At 47.4% G+C, this 18,418-nt stretch overlaps 1 protein-coding gene across 1 annotated transcript; it reads right to left on the bottom strand.

The window, feature by feature from the left end:
- Positions 1-1,413: 1,413 nt before the first annotated feature.
- UPRT (uracil phosphoribosyltransferase homolog) lies at positions 1,414-16,468 on the bottom strand. Its single transcript, XM_035325850.1, has 7 exons — positions 16,097-16,468; positions 10,492-10,534; positions 6,376-6,445; positions 4,481-4,543; positions 3,554-3,715; positions 2,730-2,828; positions 1,414-1,850 (listed from the first exon to the last, which is right to left on the bottom strand). The coding sequence occupies exons 1-7, from the start codon at positions 16,393-16,395 to the stop codon at positions 1,744-1,746; spliced, it is 843 nt and encodes a 280-aa protein (XP_035181741.1). The 5' UTR covers positions 16,396-16,468; the 3' UTR covers positions 1,414-1,743.
- Between the last annotated feature and the right edge of the window lie 1,950 nt (positions 16,469-18,418).

The following is an 18,418-nucleotide window of genomic DNA, read 5'->3' as shown; positions in this document are numbered from 1 at the left end:
CAATAGCTACTAAATTATTCAAAATAGTAAAATAAATTTCATTTATTATTATATTCAGTTGCGTTTTAGGAAACCAGGATGGCCTGGTGTTGGTATTTATACATATCTTGAGGCTGCAAACTTTGCATACAGTCAACACTATTCTGTTCAGCAGAGGACTTGACACTCAGTGTTGGGTTGTTTAATACTAATTTCTTATCCCTTAATTTAATAGGAAGTAAATGTTTTCCAGGGAACATTGCAAATGGTCCGCTGACAGCATTTGGGATGTGTAGTAGGGTTCAGGAGTTTAATGCTGTTGCCAGCATTGAGACTTTTGATATCAAATGGGTTTTTACAAAAGCTTTGGATACTTGTTTTTATTGTCTAACAAACCTTGTCTTTAATATAAATGCTTTGTGTATGTTTCACTGGCATTTTCCGAGTGTTTGTATGGTTTCTACAGCTGGATATCCTGTACGTTCTGCTCTGTCATTTTCTATTATGGTTTATACTAGAAAGCCTGCACAGTTTATACTGTACTGCAGGCAAGGACTGCATTAAAACCATTTTTGGTTAATTTATTATACTTGTGAGTGATTATTTCCTATGACTTAGCCCATGATGAGGGCAAACGCTCCATTGCTGGAAGCCTTACAGAACTTTAATTAATTGGTATTATTGTCTGGAGCGAGGAACGTGCTTCATCTGTACCAAAAAAATAGATTAATTAGATGGTGCCCCCTTGTCTTACAAGGCATTGGCTGGAGCAGCCCAGCCCTTACATTCCAGCCCTTTGACAAAGAGGTAACCAGCCTGCGATGCCGTTGTGTAATCCCGCACTTTTTAGAATATTTAAGAAGAAATAATGGACTGCGCTGTCTTTGTATGTTAATTTTCCAAAATCAGATTGGTAGATTTATGCCTGGTGTGATTCACACAGTCCCTGCACTGGCTGTTTTGGAAGGGTGTTTGTCTTCTGATTTTAAGCCCTGGTGCTCTGTGAACAGAGCTAGAATTTGAGGCCAGCTTTTTGCCATTGCCTGGTCTTTACAACGGTCAGTGATCCTGATTCGTCCACGGAAGTTTTAAGAAGCAAAACTCAACCACAGTGTGAGCAGAACTTCTGTAGACAGCACTCCTCCCCTTCCCAATTCCCACCCCATTAGGGCACACACACTGCAACAGGAAGATTCTTCAGTACCACGGATCAAGATAACTGCAGATGTTCTACTCGTTGAAAATAATCTATTTAGAGCAAAATTCAGAGAGTTACAGCTTTGGTTCTTGGCCACCATCCCAAGACTGAAAACTGTGCCAGGAATGCAGTGAGGCTGCTACCACGTGCACCTGTTGTACTGGAACTGGTGAGAGTGGCTGTGCTGCCTAACCTGGAGCGATGTCAACGGCAGCACTAGGAATGAAGGACACACCTTCATGATTTAGTTGTTTTATTTCACTTTTGCAAGCAGCCACAAAACAGGCTATAGAAGAATAAATAAATTAAAGCAGAGAGTGTAGCAGTTTATACGAGTACAGCATGAAGACGCTTGACTTTGCAATGATTCAGAGTGCTTTGTTACTGCACTTGGTTCAGTGCTCAGGCAGTAACCAACCAGAAGTAATCTAGGTCAAGTATTTCCCCCTTTGGCCAAAAAGATTTTTTAAACATGCCCTCAATCAACTCTGCTACAAATAATAATAAAATGTAGAAAAAACCTCGTTTGTGCTATCATACAGTCATATCGCTTTGTTCCAAGTGCCTCAGTCCGTTCCAAAATACTTCTGTCCAAAGTGTGTTGGCGCGACAGGATGAACTTCTGTAGTTAAAATTGTGATCTCTGGGAATTCCTGGATGATCGATTTGGCACCTTTGGAGAGAGAGGAGAGAAATCAAAGGAATCAATGGCACACCGCAGCCGTATTTCAGCGCCACATCAAGGTAAGCAGAATGCTGTGGGTGAGTCTGCCTCTGTTCTTCTGCCTCATGTCCGGCTTATCTGCCTGCCCGTGAGGAAAAACTTCCAGAATTCAGTGGATTGTTCTTCTGGGTTTCTTACAGGGATTTCTCTTTTCTTCACCATACGTTTAACTTCCCCAACTAATCTATTCACTATTTAATCCAATCACTATTTTGCTTACAGACTGCCAGGAATAACTCTCTGCAGCATGGTCGATTTTTTGACAGTGACTTCTGCCATGGGCAATTTTTAGAACAACCCACAAGATCCATTTTCCTACGTAAAGAAACAGATATCCCTTTTTAGGGTCATCTTTTAAATCTTTAAAGATCTTTTAAAAAAGATCTTTAATGTGCAGACAGTCCAGTTCTGTAGCTTATTTTACATCTACATTCTGTAGAACTGGTGTTAGTTGGTGGCTGACCAACTCAGCACGGGCTGCTGTGCTCTGGAGCAACAGGGAAGACTTACAGCGCTCTGTGCGCCGTCGAAGCATTTTTCTTTACCTATTCCTGCTCATAGGAATGCTTCACCACTCGCAGTTTTGCCGTTATGGGTAACAGGCCCTTTTCATTCTGCTAGCCTTCTCCCCTGCCCATGCCACACATGCCAGTGTTTGCTCTCCGTTTCAAAATTCAGAGGGAAAAAAAATCCTTCCTGAGCAGAGCGCTGCTGGTGTCATTCACAGGAGCTCTTGGCAGCTGCCTGGAGCGCGGGACTGCCAGAAGCCTTCCCCGCTGAACGCAGAGGTGCGAGCACCTCTGCCCCCCTCACAGCCCCTTGACTTACCGTGCGGTGTGGAGAATAGGCTTAGCAGGATAATGACACTTGGTTGCACGCCGTGTTCTATAAGAACTTTGACAGCCTCAATTACAGTATTACCAGTACCTAGAAGGGGAAAAAGTGAGATTTTTTTGTTTTCCTGCTTGAAGAACTCTTCCTAAGGCAGCCGGGGTTACCTGCACCAATCCTGGTGTGGGGCTGAATGACGATCCTGTCCTGTCCCACTGGTCGATTGTCACCTCGGCAAGCATTAATTACTGAAAATTTTTGTCGCCTGACGAAGGAATTTAATCTTTACACCCAAATAGCCATCTCTGCCAGGTTTTAAACACTGAAGTCAGTAGATTTTATTAAAGCCCCGAGGCAAGAAAACTCATCTAAAATAATAAGTTAGCAATTAAGAGCTCCATGTGCAGAACCAGAATTACATCTTAGGCTGGAAAATTTCCTTCATCCTGACAAAGCCCTTACCACATTGATTTATTTTGTGCTTTTAATTGCATTTAACTTTAAAATAATTTACTTTAGAATTATTCCTCAAAAAGTCTTTTAATAGTGAAAATACTATTTCAAGTCTTTTCTCATATAAGTTCATTTCTTAAAAAATTTTGCCATCGGACTTGAACGTATCTGCCTTTTTCACAAGTGCAGCCAAACCCAAGTGATCTGCTCTGCGTTCACGCTGATGTGGGCTGACTGATGTGTATTCTGGCACAGCCTGATCAGGTCCCTACTATGTCACCTAAATCAAGCCAAAATCTAACAAAAGCCCCTGAAATTCAGAAGCTTTAATTTAAATACAGAACAGTCACCGTAAATAATACACTTACTTAGTATGGGGTACATAAGAAGAACTTTCCTCCTGTAAATGTCTGGGGGAAACTTAGCATAGTATACTTTTGCCCTTTGAGTCTCCTCATCGCTCTGTATCAGGATTTTTCCTATGCGGATCGATCTACAGCAATCCCGTAAGCCTTGTTCCATTGCTTCGCCTCAAAATGAGCAGAAAAAGAAATATTACATGATAGCAAAGGGCACAACAACAAGATGTTAGCATTAAATGGACCGTCCCAATACTGTATTGATGAAGAGTTCTCAAAAGGAGTTTTTTTTCTTGCTTTCAAGTTTTAAAAAGACCTTAAGCTATTTTCGTTCTCTCTGTTTAGACAGAAAAACAAGCCTACTCGGTGTCATTTGGCTCGCAGGTACTTGTGTTCCCATGTTCTAGTGCTAAGCAGGTTTTCAAAGGAAAGAAGTAGAAATATGAAAACAAATATTGTTGTAATTCATGCGTGGTTTGAAAAACAACTTTGAGCTCTGCATAGCCACACCATGGTAAAAAACACAGTACAGGAACCTGCGGAGCCACGGGACTTAATATCATAAAAAGCTTTACATAGTTTTGGACAAAGGAGTACTGCCTCTAGCACCACGGAGCGTGGCTTATTTGGAGAGCTGTCTTTGAGGAGGAAAAACTAGTGGCAAACGAGGAAGGAGAGTTGGCCTGGTCTCTCAGAGTTAATGGTTGTTAAAGAAGAGGTCAGATGAAGTCTGCTGCTGCTATTGGTCTGCTGAAATGTTGAAGAAACGTATTACTTGCTGTTCTTTCTTAGGTATCCTTGATTACAGAATGTCAGCTAGCAGTTTGGGGGAAACCTTTGCTGTAGGGAAGTTTGTTGCGCGTTTTCAGAAGGAAGCTGTTTACTGGTTTCAAAAGCATTTCATTCGTACCCCTTCAACAACCAAAACCTGCCTACCGCTTCTCATGATGCTGACTCCGCAGTTTCCCTTTTCAAATTTCACTCCTTCGTACTTGTATCCTAAAAAAGGAAAGAAACCAAGGGTCAGTGGCAGTGATCGCTCCCCTCTGCCCCATCCTGTTTTAAGTGACCCTGGTGTGAATGGAAACGAGGTTCCCCCACAGACCCAGGGACCATCTGCACGCCACATCGTGCACTCCTCAAACAAGCCGTGGGAACAGGACCAGAGCCATGAAACTGTTACTTGTGACAGTTACATCAGAAGAGCAGCACAGGTGTGATCCTGTCTGTATGCTTTATAACTCAAAATGCAGGTGATTGTTTTAGATGAAGGATGTTATCCAAAATAAGGATAAACAGTACGTGCCCGAAGTAAGCAAGTAAATGCACTCCAGTGCTGCAGGTGAAGAGGCATAACCAAAACATGATGCTACTCTCGCTGCGTTCCTGATCACTGAAGGACAGAAGTGGGCAAGGGGATGTGTATGAGAGATTGCCAGTACTGCGAGTTCAAGGTTCTGAATTCAAAGGCAGCAAAGCAAGGTAAGCTCACTCGGAGTTCTTCAGATCTAACCTGAACTTGCCCAGTACCACCGCAGAGACGTGGCAGTGTTTTTATGGGTGTTGCATATTCTCCTGCCCGGCTGAAAAAAGTCCAAAGGCTCCTTTTAAAGGAGAGCCGACCGGGCATTTCGTTGCTGGCCTCGAGGGCCGTTCTGCTTCTGAACGAGTACAAATCATCTGTGCTGGTGGCAGCTTGCAGATGCTTGGAGGGAAAGAGTTAAGTATAAATAAGCAACAATTCGTAGCTAAGTGTCTGCGTTCTCGAGGCAGGCTTCCTGTCGGATGAGTGTGTCTGAGGCCATTTTAGCTCCCTCCTTGGGCGCGGGTAAGGGTGGGAGGGCTGAGGCTCTGACGGCAGGGCTAGCAGTAACAGCAGTCAGCCTGCGCACCGCAGCGACGTGTGCCCAGAGGGCCAGGCCCAAGGCGCTCGTTCCCCACAGGCAGGCGAGTGGCTCACTGGGAAACAACTGCAGAGCATCAGGAGGGCGTTACTCACAGGGGACCTGGGACAAAGTGGGTAACGCCGACAGCCATCAAACCGCCCCTCACCGACTGACCTGGGACTGACGTGAAGCCAGGCCGCAAGAAGTAGCTGCTGTTTTAGGTAAAAGCGAGCCAAGGTAAGTGACTGCGGCTCCTGGGCGCCTTCCTAAACTCTAGCTAGCTTCAGCACCGAGCGTTCTCAGGCCATTTCTTCTGTAACTACTTTCAGCAAAATCCTCAAGGGGAGGAGGACTCAGCCGGTGCCTGTCCTACAGGGGTACTGCAGGTGCTCTGGGTGTGCTTGAGGTTCCCCAGACGTGGCTGATGCACTGAGCAGCAACCACGCTACCTCTGAGTAACCCATGCAACCTTACGTATCTTGTAAGGTTCATAGGAGCAAACCAAAAGTACTGCAGTGGGTTTCCTCTAACGTCAACACAGCCACTTATTTCCTGCTTACCATCACTCACGGTTGCAACAGAGGCAGATTTTTGCTGGCACAACAGAACTGCTTGTGCTGAGCGCTTTCTTCTGTAACGGGCACGTGAAATGTCATCAGTTTTAATTCAATGGTGTGATACGGGCGAGTAAGGTGATCCTGCACGTACACTGGTAAAGTTTTTATCAGTTTTGCAAGACCAATTTAAAACCATAGTAAGGTGACAACTCTGTGACTGTGTTCTGCTCAGTCCTGTCATTGCACATCTAGTTGGTTTTTTTAATATCTTGAGGGGACCTGAACTCTGTACTCTAGCCTGAGTGTTAAGTTGTTCCAGCCTCTTGTAACAGTTCCACATGGTTATATTAACTCAGCTTCCACTTCCAGTCCTACGTTTCCCACGTACCTGTTGGAGTGGTCACCGTGCATTCCGTGTACGGCAGTTGATTCAGTCCCTCTTCAACCACAAGTCTGATCTGTAGAACCAGAGAGATCAGCTTAAAGGGGTTTGTCACCTATCCAGGTAAGATACTAAACATTAGGAGTTCCTGCAAGTACTAGGTGAACACCTAACAGCCAAAAACATCCTCTTTTACTAGTAGTTAGGGATAGACTTTAAAGGGCTTTTATAGGGCAATGTGTATGTTTTGTCCACACATGAAATGAAGGCATTAAAAAACAAAACGGGGGCAGGGGTACATCTATAATGCCTTCAGAAAACCGGCTTAACTTCTGTCTGGCAGATAAAGCCAGAGACAAATGTTTCTCAACAAGTAAGTGGACCACCCATGTTAAATTAACTTCATGTTGCTGACAGAATATATCAGTGAGGAAAAAAAGGAAAATCCCCCTTCTTTCAGTTCCCCATCAGCTAGGCCCTAAGGCCTGTTTCAACATCCATATTTCCAAGAAGCCGCAGCAGGGCTGCCCAGAACAGCTGCAGCGCTGTAAGCATACCACCAAGCGCCCAAAGACGTGTCAGTGGATCTGCAAGTCTCTTTATCACCCCCCTGGCAGCTCTGATGACTCCACACTGCTCAGCCCCTGCGTGTTCACAGGGTGCAGATGGCCCAGCATCAGTGGGGACATCGCTCCTGGAGCTGTGGCTGGCGCGTCACACGGCCCTCCAGAGGGCAGGAAACCTGTGCCGTAGCCCAGGCGAAGGTACGAAATGCATTCATCTCAGCTCAGAGTGACTGCCCAGGAGAGAAGCTCTGGGTATGGCAGGTATACAGAATTCTCTCTGCTGGTGAGCCAAAGGTTCGAAGGCCAGGACTGCTCAAGGAAAGCTACCGCCAAGCCAAAGATGAAGCCTATTAAGCAAAAGTCACTGCATAAGGGCAGAAACCAGGTGAGTGCTCCTGGGACCGAGCTCACTTCAGACGCTCCAGAAGCAGGGCAGGCTGGAAGGTTTTTCTGTTCTTCCATCCTGCCCCAGTTCCTAGCACGCACACAGACTGCGTTAGGAGTTAGTAAACTAAAAGTCCCTCTTTGATGAGGTTTTGGGAGGAGGGAGGGAGCTAACCATGTTAAGTTCCAGCAGGCCTAGTTAAACTGTCACTGCTCACAGACTTCTGCTGAAGTGTTAGGTTATGCATTTAATGCTGATATGCAAAATTATATAGTCAGTGTGCTCATTTATTAGTTACATGTTTAAGGTTGCCCCTGCAGTAAGCAAGGGAAATGCTGTTTGCTTTGAACCTTCATTAGCACAAGGTGTGTTAGAACTGCTAGGAAAAGCCACAGCTACTACGAGCGTGAGGAGCTGTAGTTAACCACCACCTAAGTGTTTTGAGGATGTCACGATGCTGGTGAACCTACCCTTTCTCAGCCAGTTAAACACATGGATCAAGTCTCCTTACCACTCTCAAATACCGCTGAAGAAATCAGGTTGGGCCAGTCCTTCAGGGACCACGAACAGAGAAATGGGGATAATAGGCACCTAGAGAAAGCAGCTGCCAGCACTCTCGTTTACAAGAGGTGCAATCACAAACTAGGGAAAGCAGCCGAGGTGCAGTTAGGGATGGCGTGTCTCTGACCAGACAAACCTTGAAAAGGGAGAGCCCCTCTAGAGACACCTGAACAGATAACTGTAATCCTGAGTGGCTGCATGTCACAACTCTTGTGCCTGCCTGCAGTTTGGAAAGAGGTGAAGCAATGAAATGAAATAAGCTAGAATGTAAATAAATTAAAAATGAATTTTTAAAGAATCACTTGGACTAGATGATCTTTGAAAGTCCCTTCCAACTTTTCTATTCTAAAATCCAGAGTGACCAACATTACCTCACCCCACTTGTCAGCTGAGGCTGCAGGGCAGTGCTGTGTAGATGACAAACCCCTGCCTGAATCCAGGCTGCAAGGCAACTGTGCTTGGTCCTTGCCCCAAATTGAGGCACACGATGCCTGGTGGTTCTCAGCTTGCTCTCCCTAGCACCTTCTGGTCTATCTGTTCAGGTATCTACTACTACAAGTCATTAATGATCGAGCCTTTCTTGTGCTAGGGGCTTACTTCCCACGCCTGCCCCTTTTCCTTCCCAGACACAAGATGATTTGTCATCTTATTCATGATTTCAGCCCCCCAGCTTGCAGCTGCAGGACCACACCACCAGCAGTCACTTTCAGGAACTTTCTGCTAACCTTTACCACCTCTTAACTCCCTCCTTCCACAAATATCTTTGACCATTTCTTTTGCCATCCTTTTCTGTGAGAAACAAACTGCCAGATGGAAAAACTGTACCGCTACCCATCCATCAGATTCCTCCTTGAACCCTCTCCCTATTGTGACCTTACAAGATACTTGCCACCAGTAACTGCCAAACTAGCAGCAAGCGTAACTCCGTTCTCATTTTCTCTCTGCAACAAGAGTTTGTTACTCTACAGCTCCATGCATTTGTTTTCAGACTGCATCTTGTCATTAATCAGCTGTCTGCTAGTCAGATCACAAACGCGCAGCAAGCCTTAACAATGGTTGTGCATCTACTAGAGCCCACGTCCCATGTGAAACTGTGGTAACAGCAAATGGGACAGTCACACACTGCTTTTCGTAATATTCCTCTTACAGAATGAAAAGCAGACCAGCAGACCACCTCCAAACAGAGTGAGACGGTAGGTGGGAGAGGCCTGTCACACTAATGAATGGTGATAAATCGTGCCTGGACCCATAAGGGTTCTCCTGTCTGTAACAGGATAGCCATTGTTTATCTCATTTTTAAAGTACCGAACAGAATCTTTATTGCTTTGCTTTAGTTCGAAGAAATTGATGGGAAGGAATGCTCCTGAGAAGACGGGAAGCTGCTACAAGGTAAAACAAGAATGTTAACCAGAGAGGAGTGCTGGTGGGGAGGGGGCCTGACTCTGGACTGGAGACCTGCGCCCTGTAAGTACGCGGGGTTGCTGATGTTGGCTGATGATGAAGAATGCCCCACAGCTGAGCTGGTTTAGCACAGGCTGTGGATGCTTCCCGTGCTGTTCCCACTTGCACAGTGCTGCGAAGGACATTATGTCTGCTGAGAACTGCTGGCTCAGAAAGAAGGTGGGACTGTGGCTGCCCCTTATGAAGGCAAAGAGGGACACTGCGGTGGGTAACTTGACCCAATAGTTACAGTGATGAGTTTTGTTGGCTCAGGCTTTCACTGATCCTGGAGAATGGAAGAGGCAGAAACATTCTCGAGAAGGGAAAAACAGCGGGGAAAGTGGAACAAGCTGCAGAGATAAAAAGCACTGCAGTCACACGTCAGGTCAGGGTCGTATGTAAGCCCTGAGCAAGCCTGCATCAGGCATGGATTAAGACTGGGCTCCTCACAGGAAACCTGGCTGGTTTAGCAAATAGTGCCGGTGACTGAATGCTCTCTGGACTGATTGTTAGAGGGAGAAGGAAAGGATTTCCTCAGTAATGAATCTGGAGTCGCAAATAGGAAACTCCCTCTTGAATATAAGGGCGTATCCAGTACATGTGTGGTAGCAAGTGCTGTGGGCTTCTTTAGGCATTTAATTTACGTGAGATAACTGCTGCATTCCCACCAGCCTTTGTCCTGACTTACCAGAGTGTGTGAAAGTTTCAAATTGCTTTGTCCCTGCTAGCAGCTACCACATGGTTAAAAGCCCGCTCCCAGGGTGGATGCACCCAGAGCTGCTGATCTACCACACAACAAGTGTCACGAGGTGCTCTGCATGCAATCAGTCGTTCACATCTAGACTGTAAGAAATTGTTGACAAGATCAGAAGTACTGTTTCAAACTAACGCTAAGTTATCTACGGCCTCTGTGCATCGGTTTTTAAATCACATTCTCATGTTGCTACTTCTCACTGTACTGAAGTATTTTATAATAACTTAGTTTCTGGAACCCTTTGAGATGAAGACACTGTAACAAAGAACAGAATCCCTATGCAGAAAGTTGCTGTCAAACAGCAATTTCCTTTGTTTAGAAAAGTTGCCCTCACACTAACATTATTCTAGCTCACAAGACCATTTTATAAAAGAATTACACAGCACAACACCAAGAAGAAGAAATTCTTCACCTACCAGACGATCAGCAGAAAATACGAAGTCTCCTCTACTGGCTGTCCTGAAAAAGGTAACAATTTCTATTTTAAACTGGGGAATAATTAAGAACATTGCTTAAATATAATTTTACTCGAAGGACAACATTTTCCAGAGTCAGTTTGGAGAAGGGTCTCCTGCCACATTCCAACTTCATCCCCCAGAGATCCCACTGAGTGTTTCGTACCAGGTGGAGAAGCTTGAGGTGCAGTGAGCTCACGCAGGGCTTTGCCCTTACCATTGGCCATGTTGCTGCACCGCACACGTAGCAATTGAAGCACGAAAACATGAGCAGGATATTTTGTAGGCTTTCCATTGTACCACCATGCCAGCTTACTTCCAAAACACCTCAGCAGCTCTGACCTGTGCCAGCCTGGCAGGTTCTCTACAGCTGTAAGCAGGAGAGCTTTGCTTTGCCCGTTCTTAAGTCAGTTGAACCACAGGACAGTGAGGAAGCAGATCCCAAGTGCTGAGACTGACCCACCGCACCTGACAAGCAGGATATCCTATCTTATCTGAAATGCACTCAGTGTGATAAGCCTAGTGAGCCTGAGCCTAAAATGAGCAGGGACAAGCAGGCAGCGCTACAAAAACACCTCTCTCTTGGCTGACTGGCTTAGGTGGAACTTTTTGCTACCACGACTGCTGGCTGGTGGCCCGTCCAGAAGACAGGAAGGTTAAGCTCACCTCTTCCTGCTCCATGCTGTGCAAACGTGCCACGTTGACAGCTGCAGTCGTAAAGCCAGGTTGGAACACCTGGCTTCCTGTGTCAAGACCAACTCTCACCACACAGAAGTAGGACAAACTTCCAACTATGGAGAAAACACTTCCAGTATGTTAGCCTTAAACATCCTCTGGCAAGGAATCACCATCACAGGCAGGCCACTTTTAGTGAAACTGTCTGTTAATCACACTAGGCATACCCCGCTCTCATCTTCAAGCTACGATACTCTGGATGTCTCTTGAAATACCACAGATAGTTTTGCACTTAATCCCCAAGGTTCTGCAACATCTTCTATTTACAAGAGTGGAAGTCAGGACGTTTGTCCGCCTACTCCCTGTACTGCTCCTAACCTTGCCACATTAAGAAAATTGGGTTTTAAAAGACCGGCAGCCTAATCTGATCTCTTTCCTTGTGCCAACACCACAGTATTTGTTATTCAAAATGCTGTTCGGTTTTTGCTCTTTCTGGCAATGACGGGATAATCTTAATGTTCTGCTACTTTGATGTTAATCAGAAAACCAGAACTGAAGAAAGCCCCATCAAATAACCAAGAAACGAGCTTGCAGTCACACAAACTGATTTTGTTAAGATTTTTTAAAGGGATTCAGATTCCCAACTGCGGTGTGTGCATATATAAAAAAAAAAAATAACAGCAGGTAGCAAAGTGTGCAGGTGGTGTGTTCTTAGGTTTTTCCAGACTAGGGTGTGGCACGTCAGAAAACTTACCCATATTTCATGAAAGGAGGGTAAGACAAACCTGACCATGTCACAGCTCTGGGTTTGACTGCAAAGCAATAAAAGTTTAGAGTGCATACTGTGGGCTACTAATACAGATTATGAGGCTTTAAATGAGCTACTCTGTCCTCGCACGGGGAGGCTAATGTTTTTACAAACTGTTCACAGAACACCCTTGGTCAGTGGTCAGTTATGTCTGTTTTTTAAGGGGATGGAGGACAATAGTGGTGGCATGCATAAAAATTAGAGACAAATAATAACAATACTGAAAATGACAGACCTCGTGCACACCTTCAGCTGGAAAGCTGTGACCAGAGTTCAAGCCCCACACCACGAGAAAATCGATTTCTAGGGGCCAGAAAAAAGGCTCATGTGAAAACGCTGGAATTGCTCACCTTAACAATCAGATATGAGGATACAAAGCAATGATCTACAGCAGACTACAAACTTCTTAATAAAGTAACTGGTACTGGTTACAACCACTGCCAGGCCTGTAGGCACATCATGGTCTGACATACTTCGGTAATTCCTGTTTCTCCCGTTCACCTTGCAAGAGAACTCCTCCAGAGACAGCAGGGTGCTGTGAAGGCAAGGCTGGAAAAAAGCTGCTTCCCCAAACAGAATTCATCAAAGACCTTTATAAGAAGTGTAGGCACTGGAACCTGGTGCCATTAATGGGCAGTGATGCAGCTGGGAACAGGAGCACATCCTCTCTGAGAGAGAACCAGAGCCCTGTGTGTAAGTACTCAGTATTTCAGTGCCTGTGGGGGGGTGGTATGTGAAAGGGATCCCAACCTGCCTGCCTGCAGCAAAGCCATCTCTGCTCATCACGGCTGAGTGGCACGCTGTTGAATCATCACACTCTGTATAGCAGTGAGGATTGCACGTCCTGCTGCTCTGCTGTCCTCACTGCTGCGCTGTTCGCTCCGTTCCCTGGGGAATAAGAAGCCGCAGCAGAACACAGCACAATCATCTCACATAAAAAAACACAATAACCCTTAAATACCTGCATTTAAATCACGTCTGTTGTTAAACCGGGAGTTCAAATGCCACTACCCATCTGAGCTAATGAATTTCCTCCTGCAGAAACCAGGGCTCTGGGCTGCAGATTGCCACACTATTCATTTCAGCTTCCAGATCGCTGGTTCCAACCTGTGCAGGCCAGACACCACTGCGAGGTCACACCCTCCTCAGAAGAGGCTCTGACTGCTTGCTCCCGGGCACTCTGTACTTAAACTCATCAGTTTAAGAGAGGGCTCAGAATTCACACCCGACAGTGTTAGCAGGCACCTGTCCACCCGTTTGGCATGGCTGAGGCTCCAGAACTGAGCAAGCCGGGGGAAAACGCGCGCACCCACACGCACAAGCCAAGGCCACATATCTGCCTTCCTAATTCTGGCTCGCAGACCTCATTAACTGTAGTGACAGCTACATAAAATGAAGCTAAGTACATAAACTGTGATTTTAGCTTATGAAATGCTCACCACTGATTCAGTTAGCCATCTCTGAACCTGCCACAGCATGTGAGACCAGCAACATGAAGGTGGTTTTTGTCTTGCTTTTTACTGGACAGTAATTCCAACTGAAAGGCTGTGTTGCGTTCCTCGGCATCCTGAATTCCTTTCCACTTTTCTTTGCTTCTCATTCTATGGGCAACACAGAGTCCCTAAGGTCTTCTGCATCCAGCCTGTCCATCCTTAGGCTGATGTAAATGTGCCTGATTCGAGTCTGCACTGCACCAAGAACATCTATCCCTTCCTCACTGCACAGAATAGCCCCAAACTGACTGTTTTCTCCTTTTGGTGTTTCTCCCAGCAGCTTGCTTTGTAATTTCTGCCCTTTCCACGATTGCTGTACCTGGGACATCTGTGTTCATGAGCACTAAGTAATCCCAACACCCCCCTTGAACTCGCCCAGCTGTGGGGCTACCTGTTCTTTTCCAATCCAGAAACAGAGATGCACTGATGGGATCTAACTGCCCTGCAGTGACATAGCTTTTCCCTCTTCTCCATTGTATGTGAATGCAGCCTTTTGTCAGTTTAAATCAGATTTTTAGACCAGTAACTCCTCTTAGCCATAGCTCCTTATTCAGAACTATGAAAGTTCTTCTGAGGAGCTTCTTTTAGCACTGGGTTGGAATGGCACAGTTGGACAGAGTCCTCGTAAGGCAGATTACACCTGCTCGAGGAAAGGTAACTAACAGTTTCTAACCCCTGCATAAGAAATACTCACACCTGTGCAGCTGAGCACACATTTTACCAAATTTCTGGACGATGGGCATTAAAGTAGGCCCATCTGAGGCCTTTTCTTCACTGAAATGCTGCTGCCTTTCTGAGCCAGAACATAAAAACAGCGTTTCCTTGCCGTTGTTACACACAAAGCCTTTCTGAGCAGTCTGCTGTCCAGCTTTCTACACTGGGCAGGAAGGGAGCTTGGAAGCGACGGCTACATCCCCACTGCTAGAGCAGTGCCACGCTCAGAATAAAGCACGGTGCGCTAGCGCTGCAGCTGCTAGGGGCGCTTCATTATTTCCAAGGTTTACTCTACACCTCGCCTTACTGGAGTCTTGTGCAATGGCCTGATGCAACTCTAAAAAAAAAAAAATATCTCTTCTGAGTTAAAATATCAGCTGCTGTTTTCTGGTTAAATTCAATACACCCAGAAACTTGTTCAATATATTTGAAAGAGTTAAAATTTACTTGCAACAATAATAAAAATACCTAGGTGGGTACAGTAGCTACGTTGCTAGTATTCACCTAGATATCAAAGCTAAATGTTATTCCCTTTCCACTAACCTTAAACCCTTCTGTAGGCCATGCAACAAGCAGAGTTTGGACTGCCTCGCTGTCTCTGGCCCGCATAAAACTTCCCTTTCTGCTCTGCAGGAAGGCTGCCAGAAGACATTCTTACCTGCAGAGATCTTTTGTGTGGTCTTGCCACAACTGCCCTCCTTGCAGCAAGCCAGCATTAGCTCCCTGTGCTCCTGCCTGCAATGAGATCAGCTTTTTCCACAATGCTTTGAAGAGTCAAAAATTCCTAATTTAAGGTAACAAGGCATATCTAAGCCAGTACAATTAACGTAGGTATTGTCTTTGGTGATTCATTCTAAATAAAAATATATTAGTGGTATTACAGTTGCAAAGTTAAATACTCAGGAGCTGGGAAATACCAAAACGCAGCCTATGCAGGTAGAACAGAGAAGAAATAAGGGGAAGAATCGAGTTGGTTACTGCAGATGTTAGGAAGCCCGTGTGTTGCAGGACAGGAAGGGTTTATTGGGAACCTGGAACACTCCACTGAAAAGCTGTTCCCCACCTCTGTATCTGCTGGGGCTTCTCGCATCAGTGGAGGCAAATTGTGCTTTTAATGGATGCTCTCCATGTACGTTTGTGTTACGTTGCAGACTAAATTTAACATGCTGTAGAATCACCTTCCACGTGCGGAACCATAGCACACAAACAGGACAGGTGGGAGGAGAGCTCCTGACGTGAGGTGCGATGCGAGCCCTGCTGTTTCCCTGTGCCTGAAGCACCTCGTGTCGGAGGTGCTCAGCAGCAGGGCCCAATCTCACGTGGATTTTTGCCCCTTAGAGCTGCAGAAGCGGGATGACACCTCCGTGTCCCACCAGGTGTGGTGGCAGCGCGGACTTTTGGTGACAGAAAGCGAGGAGCGCGGACAGCAACGCCTTCTGAAAGGGCAGCGACCTAAGGAGGTAAGGGCCCCTCAGCAAAACCCTCCTCGGCGCTGTATCACTCCCGGATCCAATCTGGGCGCTCTCCACGGCTGGAACTAGATGGTTTATGAGGGTCCTTCCAACCCGAGCCACTTTCTGATTTTATGGTGTCTCTGTCAGGGGCTGCCGGTGGAGGGGGGCTTCCCTCAGGTCCCGCCCCCCCATCCCCGGGGGCCGTGTCCCTCAGCCCACCACCACCCCTCTCAGTCCCCTGCAGCCCCCCTCAGCCCCCCAACGCCCCCCTCAGCTCCTCGGTTGCCCCCTCAGCCCTCCCCGTTCCTCTCAGCGCCCCCCAGCGCCTCAGCGCGGCCGGAGCCGCCCGCCCCTCCCTCGCTCCCTCCCCGCCGCCCGCCGGTTTCTCGTCAGGCCCCGCCGCGCGGCCTCCCGGCGCTCACTTGTCCCTGATGATGGTCTGCAGCTCCCGGATCTGGTCGTTCATCGGCAGCAGCTTCAGCTGAGCCCCGATCTCCGCCGCGGGGCTGCGAACTTCCACCAGCACCCCCCCGTTATTATTGCTGCTGCTGCTATCCGGGCTGGGGCTGCTCTCGCCGCCCTCATCGGGCTCCGCGAAGCGGATCAACCGCGAGCAGCCGCCGCCCGCCGCCGCCGCCGCCAACACCACCGGCGGCTGCTGCTCGTCCTGCGGGCCGGGCGCGGGGCCGAGGCGCTGGTTGCGGCACGGCATCGCCTCCATGCGCCGGGCCCCGGCCCCACAGGCAGCCACGCGTGCTCAGCGCCGGCCCCCGGCTTGCGCCGCCGAAGGGCGGGCCGTGGGGGAGCGCCGCCGCCCTAATGGCCGCCCGCGCTGCCGCTCAAGCAGCGGGGAGCGGCGCGGGGCGGCGCTGGTGGCGGCGCGGCCTCGGCTGAGGCGAGCGGGGAGTTACTGAGGGGAGGCTCCCGCTCAGCCGGCCGCTCTCCTCTCCCCATGGCCGCCTCGCGGTCCTTTCCCCTCACGATCTCGTCCCTCCAGCCCCGTGTGGGGCCCGAGGAGGCCGCACGGCGCTGCCCGGCCCTCGGGTAGCTGTGAGGTGATGGCTGCCGCAGGAGTGGGGCTGGGGCTCCTCTGCCCCTCGGCAGCCCTGCCTTTGCCTCGGGGTGTCCCCTCTGGCCTATTCTGAGCGTGTTAAAAGGCTATTTGGTGATTTTAACCCTAAATACGCTGGAGTAAACTCTGGTTTAGCTTCTGCTGCTTCACATCCTTACATGGGTGCTGCTCCATGCTGAAGATCATGAAATATCATACAATGTAGTGCGCTTTCATGGAACTGTAGAATCACAGAATCATTAGGGTTGGAAAAGACCTCCAAGATCATCTGGGCCAACCATCCCCCTACCACCAATGTCACCCACTAAGCCATGTCCCTAAGCACCACGTCCAAGCCTTTCCTTGAGCACCCCCAGGGATGGTGACGCCACCACCTCCCTGGGCAACCCATTCCGGCGCCTGGCTGCTCTTTCTGAGGAGAAATTTCTCCTAATTTCCAACCTGAACCTCCCCTGGCGCAACTTGAGGCCATTCCCTCTAGTCCTATCACTAGTCACCTGCGAGAAGAGGCTGACCTCCAGCTCCCCACAGCTTCCTTTCAGGTAGTTGCAGAGAGCAATAAGATCTCCCCTGAGCCTCCTCTTCTCCAGTCTAAACAGCCGCTCTCTCAGCCGTTCTCTCAGCTGCTCCTCACAGGATTTGTGTTCCAGGCCCTTCACCAGCTTCATAGCCCTTCTCTGGACACGCTCCAGGGCCTCGATGTCCTTCTTGTAGTGAGGGGCCCAAAGCTGAACACAGCACTTGAGGTGCGGCCTCGCTAGAGCAGAGTACAGGGGAACGATCACCTCCCTGGTCCTGCTGGCTGCGCTACTCCTGATATAAGCAAATAGTTTCTTCACCTGCCTTATATGCTGACTATGACCTCCTATAAGTGAGCAAAATTATGAGGAATTCTGAACTAAGCTGACACAGAAGTGACGGCTTTCATCATTTAGTCTATAAACACTCAACCTAGGCTTAGTAAACTACTTTTCATTAGGGCAAAAACAGCTGTGCTCAAGTTTCACGTGCAAAGTTTCAGGCAGGATATTTTCTAAACAATGAATTTGTGAACTCCTGACAGTGGGGCTGGTAATGGAAGTGCTGGCAGAGCCTTAAACAAAGAGGCACAAACACACATCCCTCATTTGACTTGCACATTTTGATTCTGCAATAATTAAGGGATGTATATCAGTAATTTTGTAGGCAGATGTCTGTTAGGAGAAGAGGATTAAAAAAAAAAAAAATCAAAGCCTTGGCACATCTTAATTAACTTGTCAATCTATTTAACTGAGAACCAAACCTGCAGGAACTCTGCAGAGTTAAAACAACACTTAACAAGAACTTACTGTGGGATTGTGGTTTACTTAAAAATGTAGCACAGAGAGAACAGAAGACAAAACTGATGAGAAGGTGGAATGATTGCAGCAGTCTGTGTAGCCATCTGCTGCAATAAACATTTATGTATATTCACTTTTGCCTAACGTACCTACAAATGCATTTCTCTCAATATCAGCAAAATTCAGTACAAAAACAGAACTTAATATTAAATTACAGACAAAACTTTCAGTTGTGGGAATTGGAGTATTAGTCTCTGTTCAGTTCACTAGGAGGTGACTGTAAGACTCTTGGCTTTATTTAAAGATGAGCAACACCATAGAGAGATAACAAGCTGAAAGACAAACTGAGGGAT

The sequence above is a fragment of the Oxyura jamaicensis genome, chromosome 4 (genome assembly GCF_011077185.1).
Source record: "Oxyura jamaicensis isolate SHBP4307 breed ruddy duck chromosome 4, BPBGC_Ojam_1.0, whole genome shotgun sequence".
Classification (NCBI taxonomy): Eukaryota; Metazoa; Chordata; class Aves; order Anseriformes; family Anatidae; genus Oxyura; species Oxyura jamaicensis.
This window is presented reverse-complemented; position numbering and strand designations above follow the sequence as displayed.

Coding starts and splice junctions, on each gene's coding strand:
- UPRT (XM_035325850.1), bottom strand. CDS start 16,395: ATGGAGGCGATGCCGTGCCGCAACCAGCGCCTCGGCCCCGCGCCCGGC. Junction 10,535..16,096: donor CAGACCATCATCAGGGACAA/GTGAGCGCCGGG, acceptor TACCTTTTTCAG/GACAGCCAGTAGAGGAGACT. Junction 1,851..2,729: donor CCTATTCTCCACACCGCACG/GTAAGTCAAGGG, acceptor CTCTCTCCAAAG/GTGCCAAATCGATCATCCAG.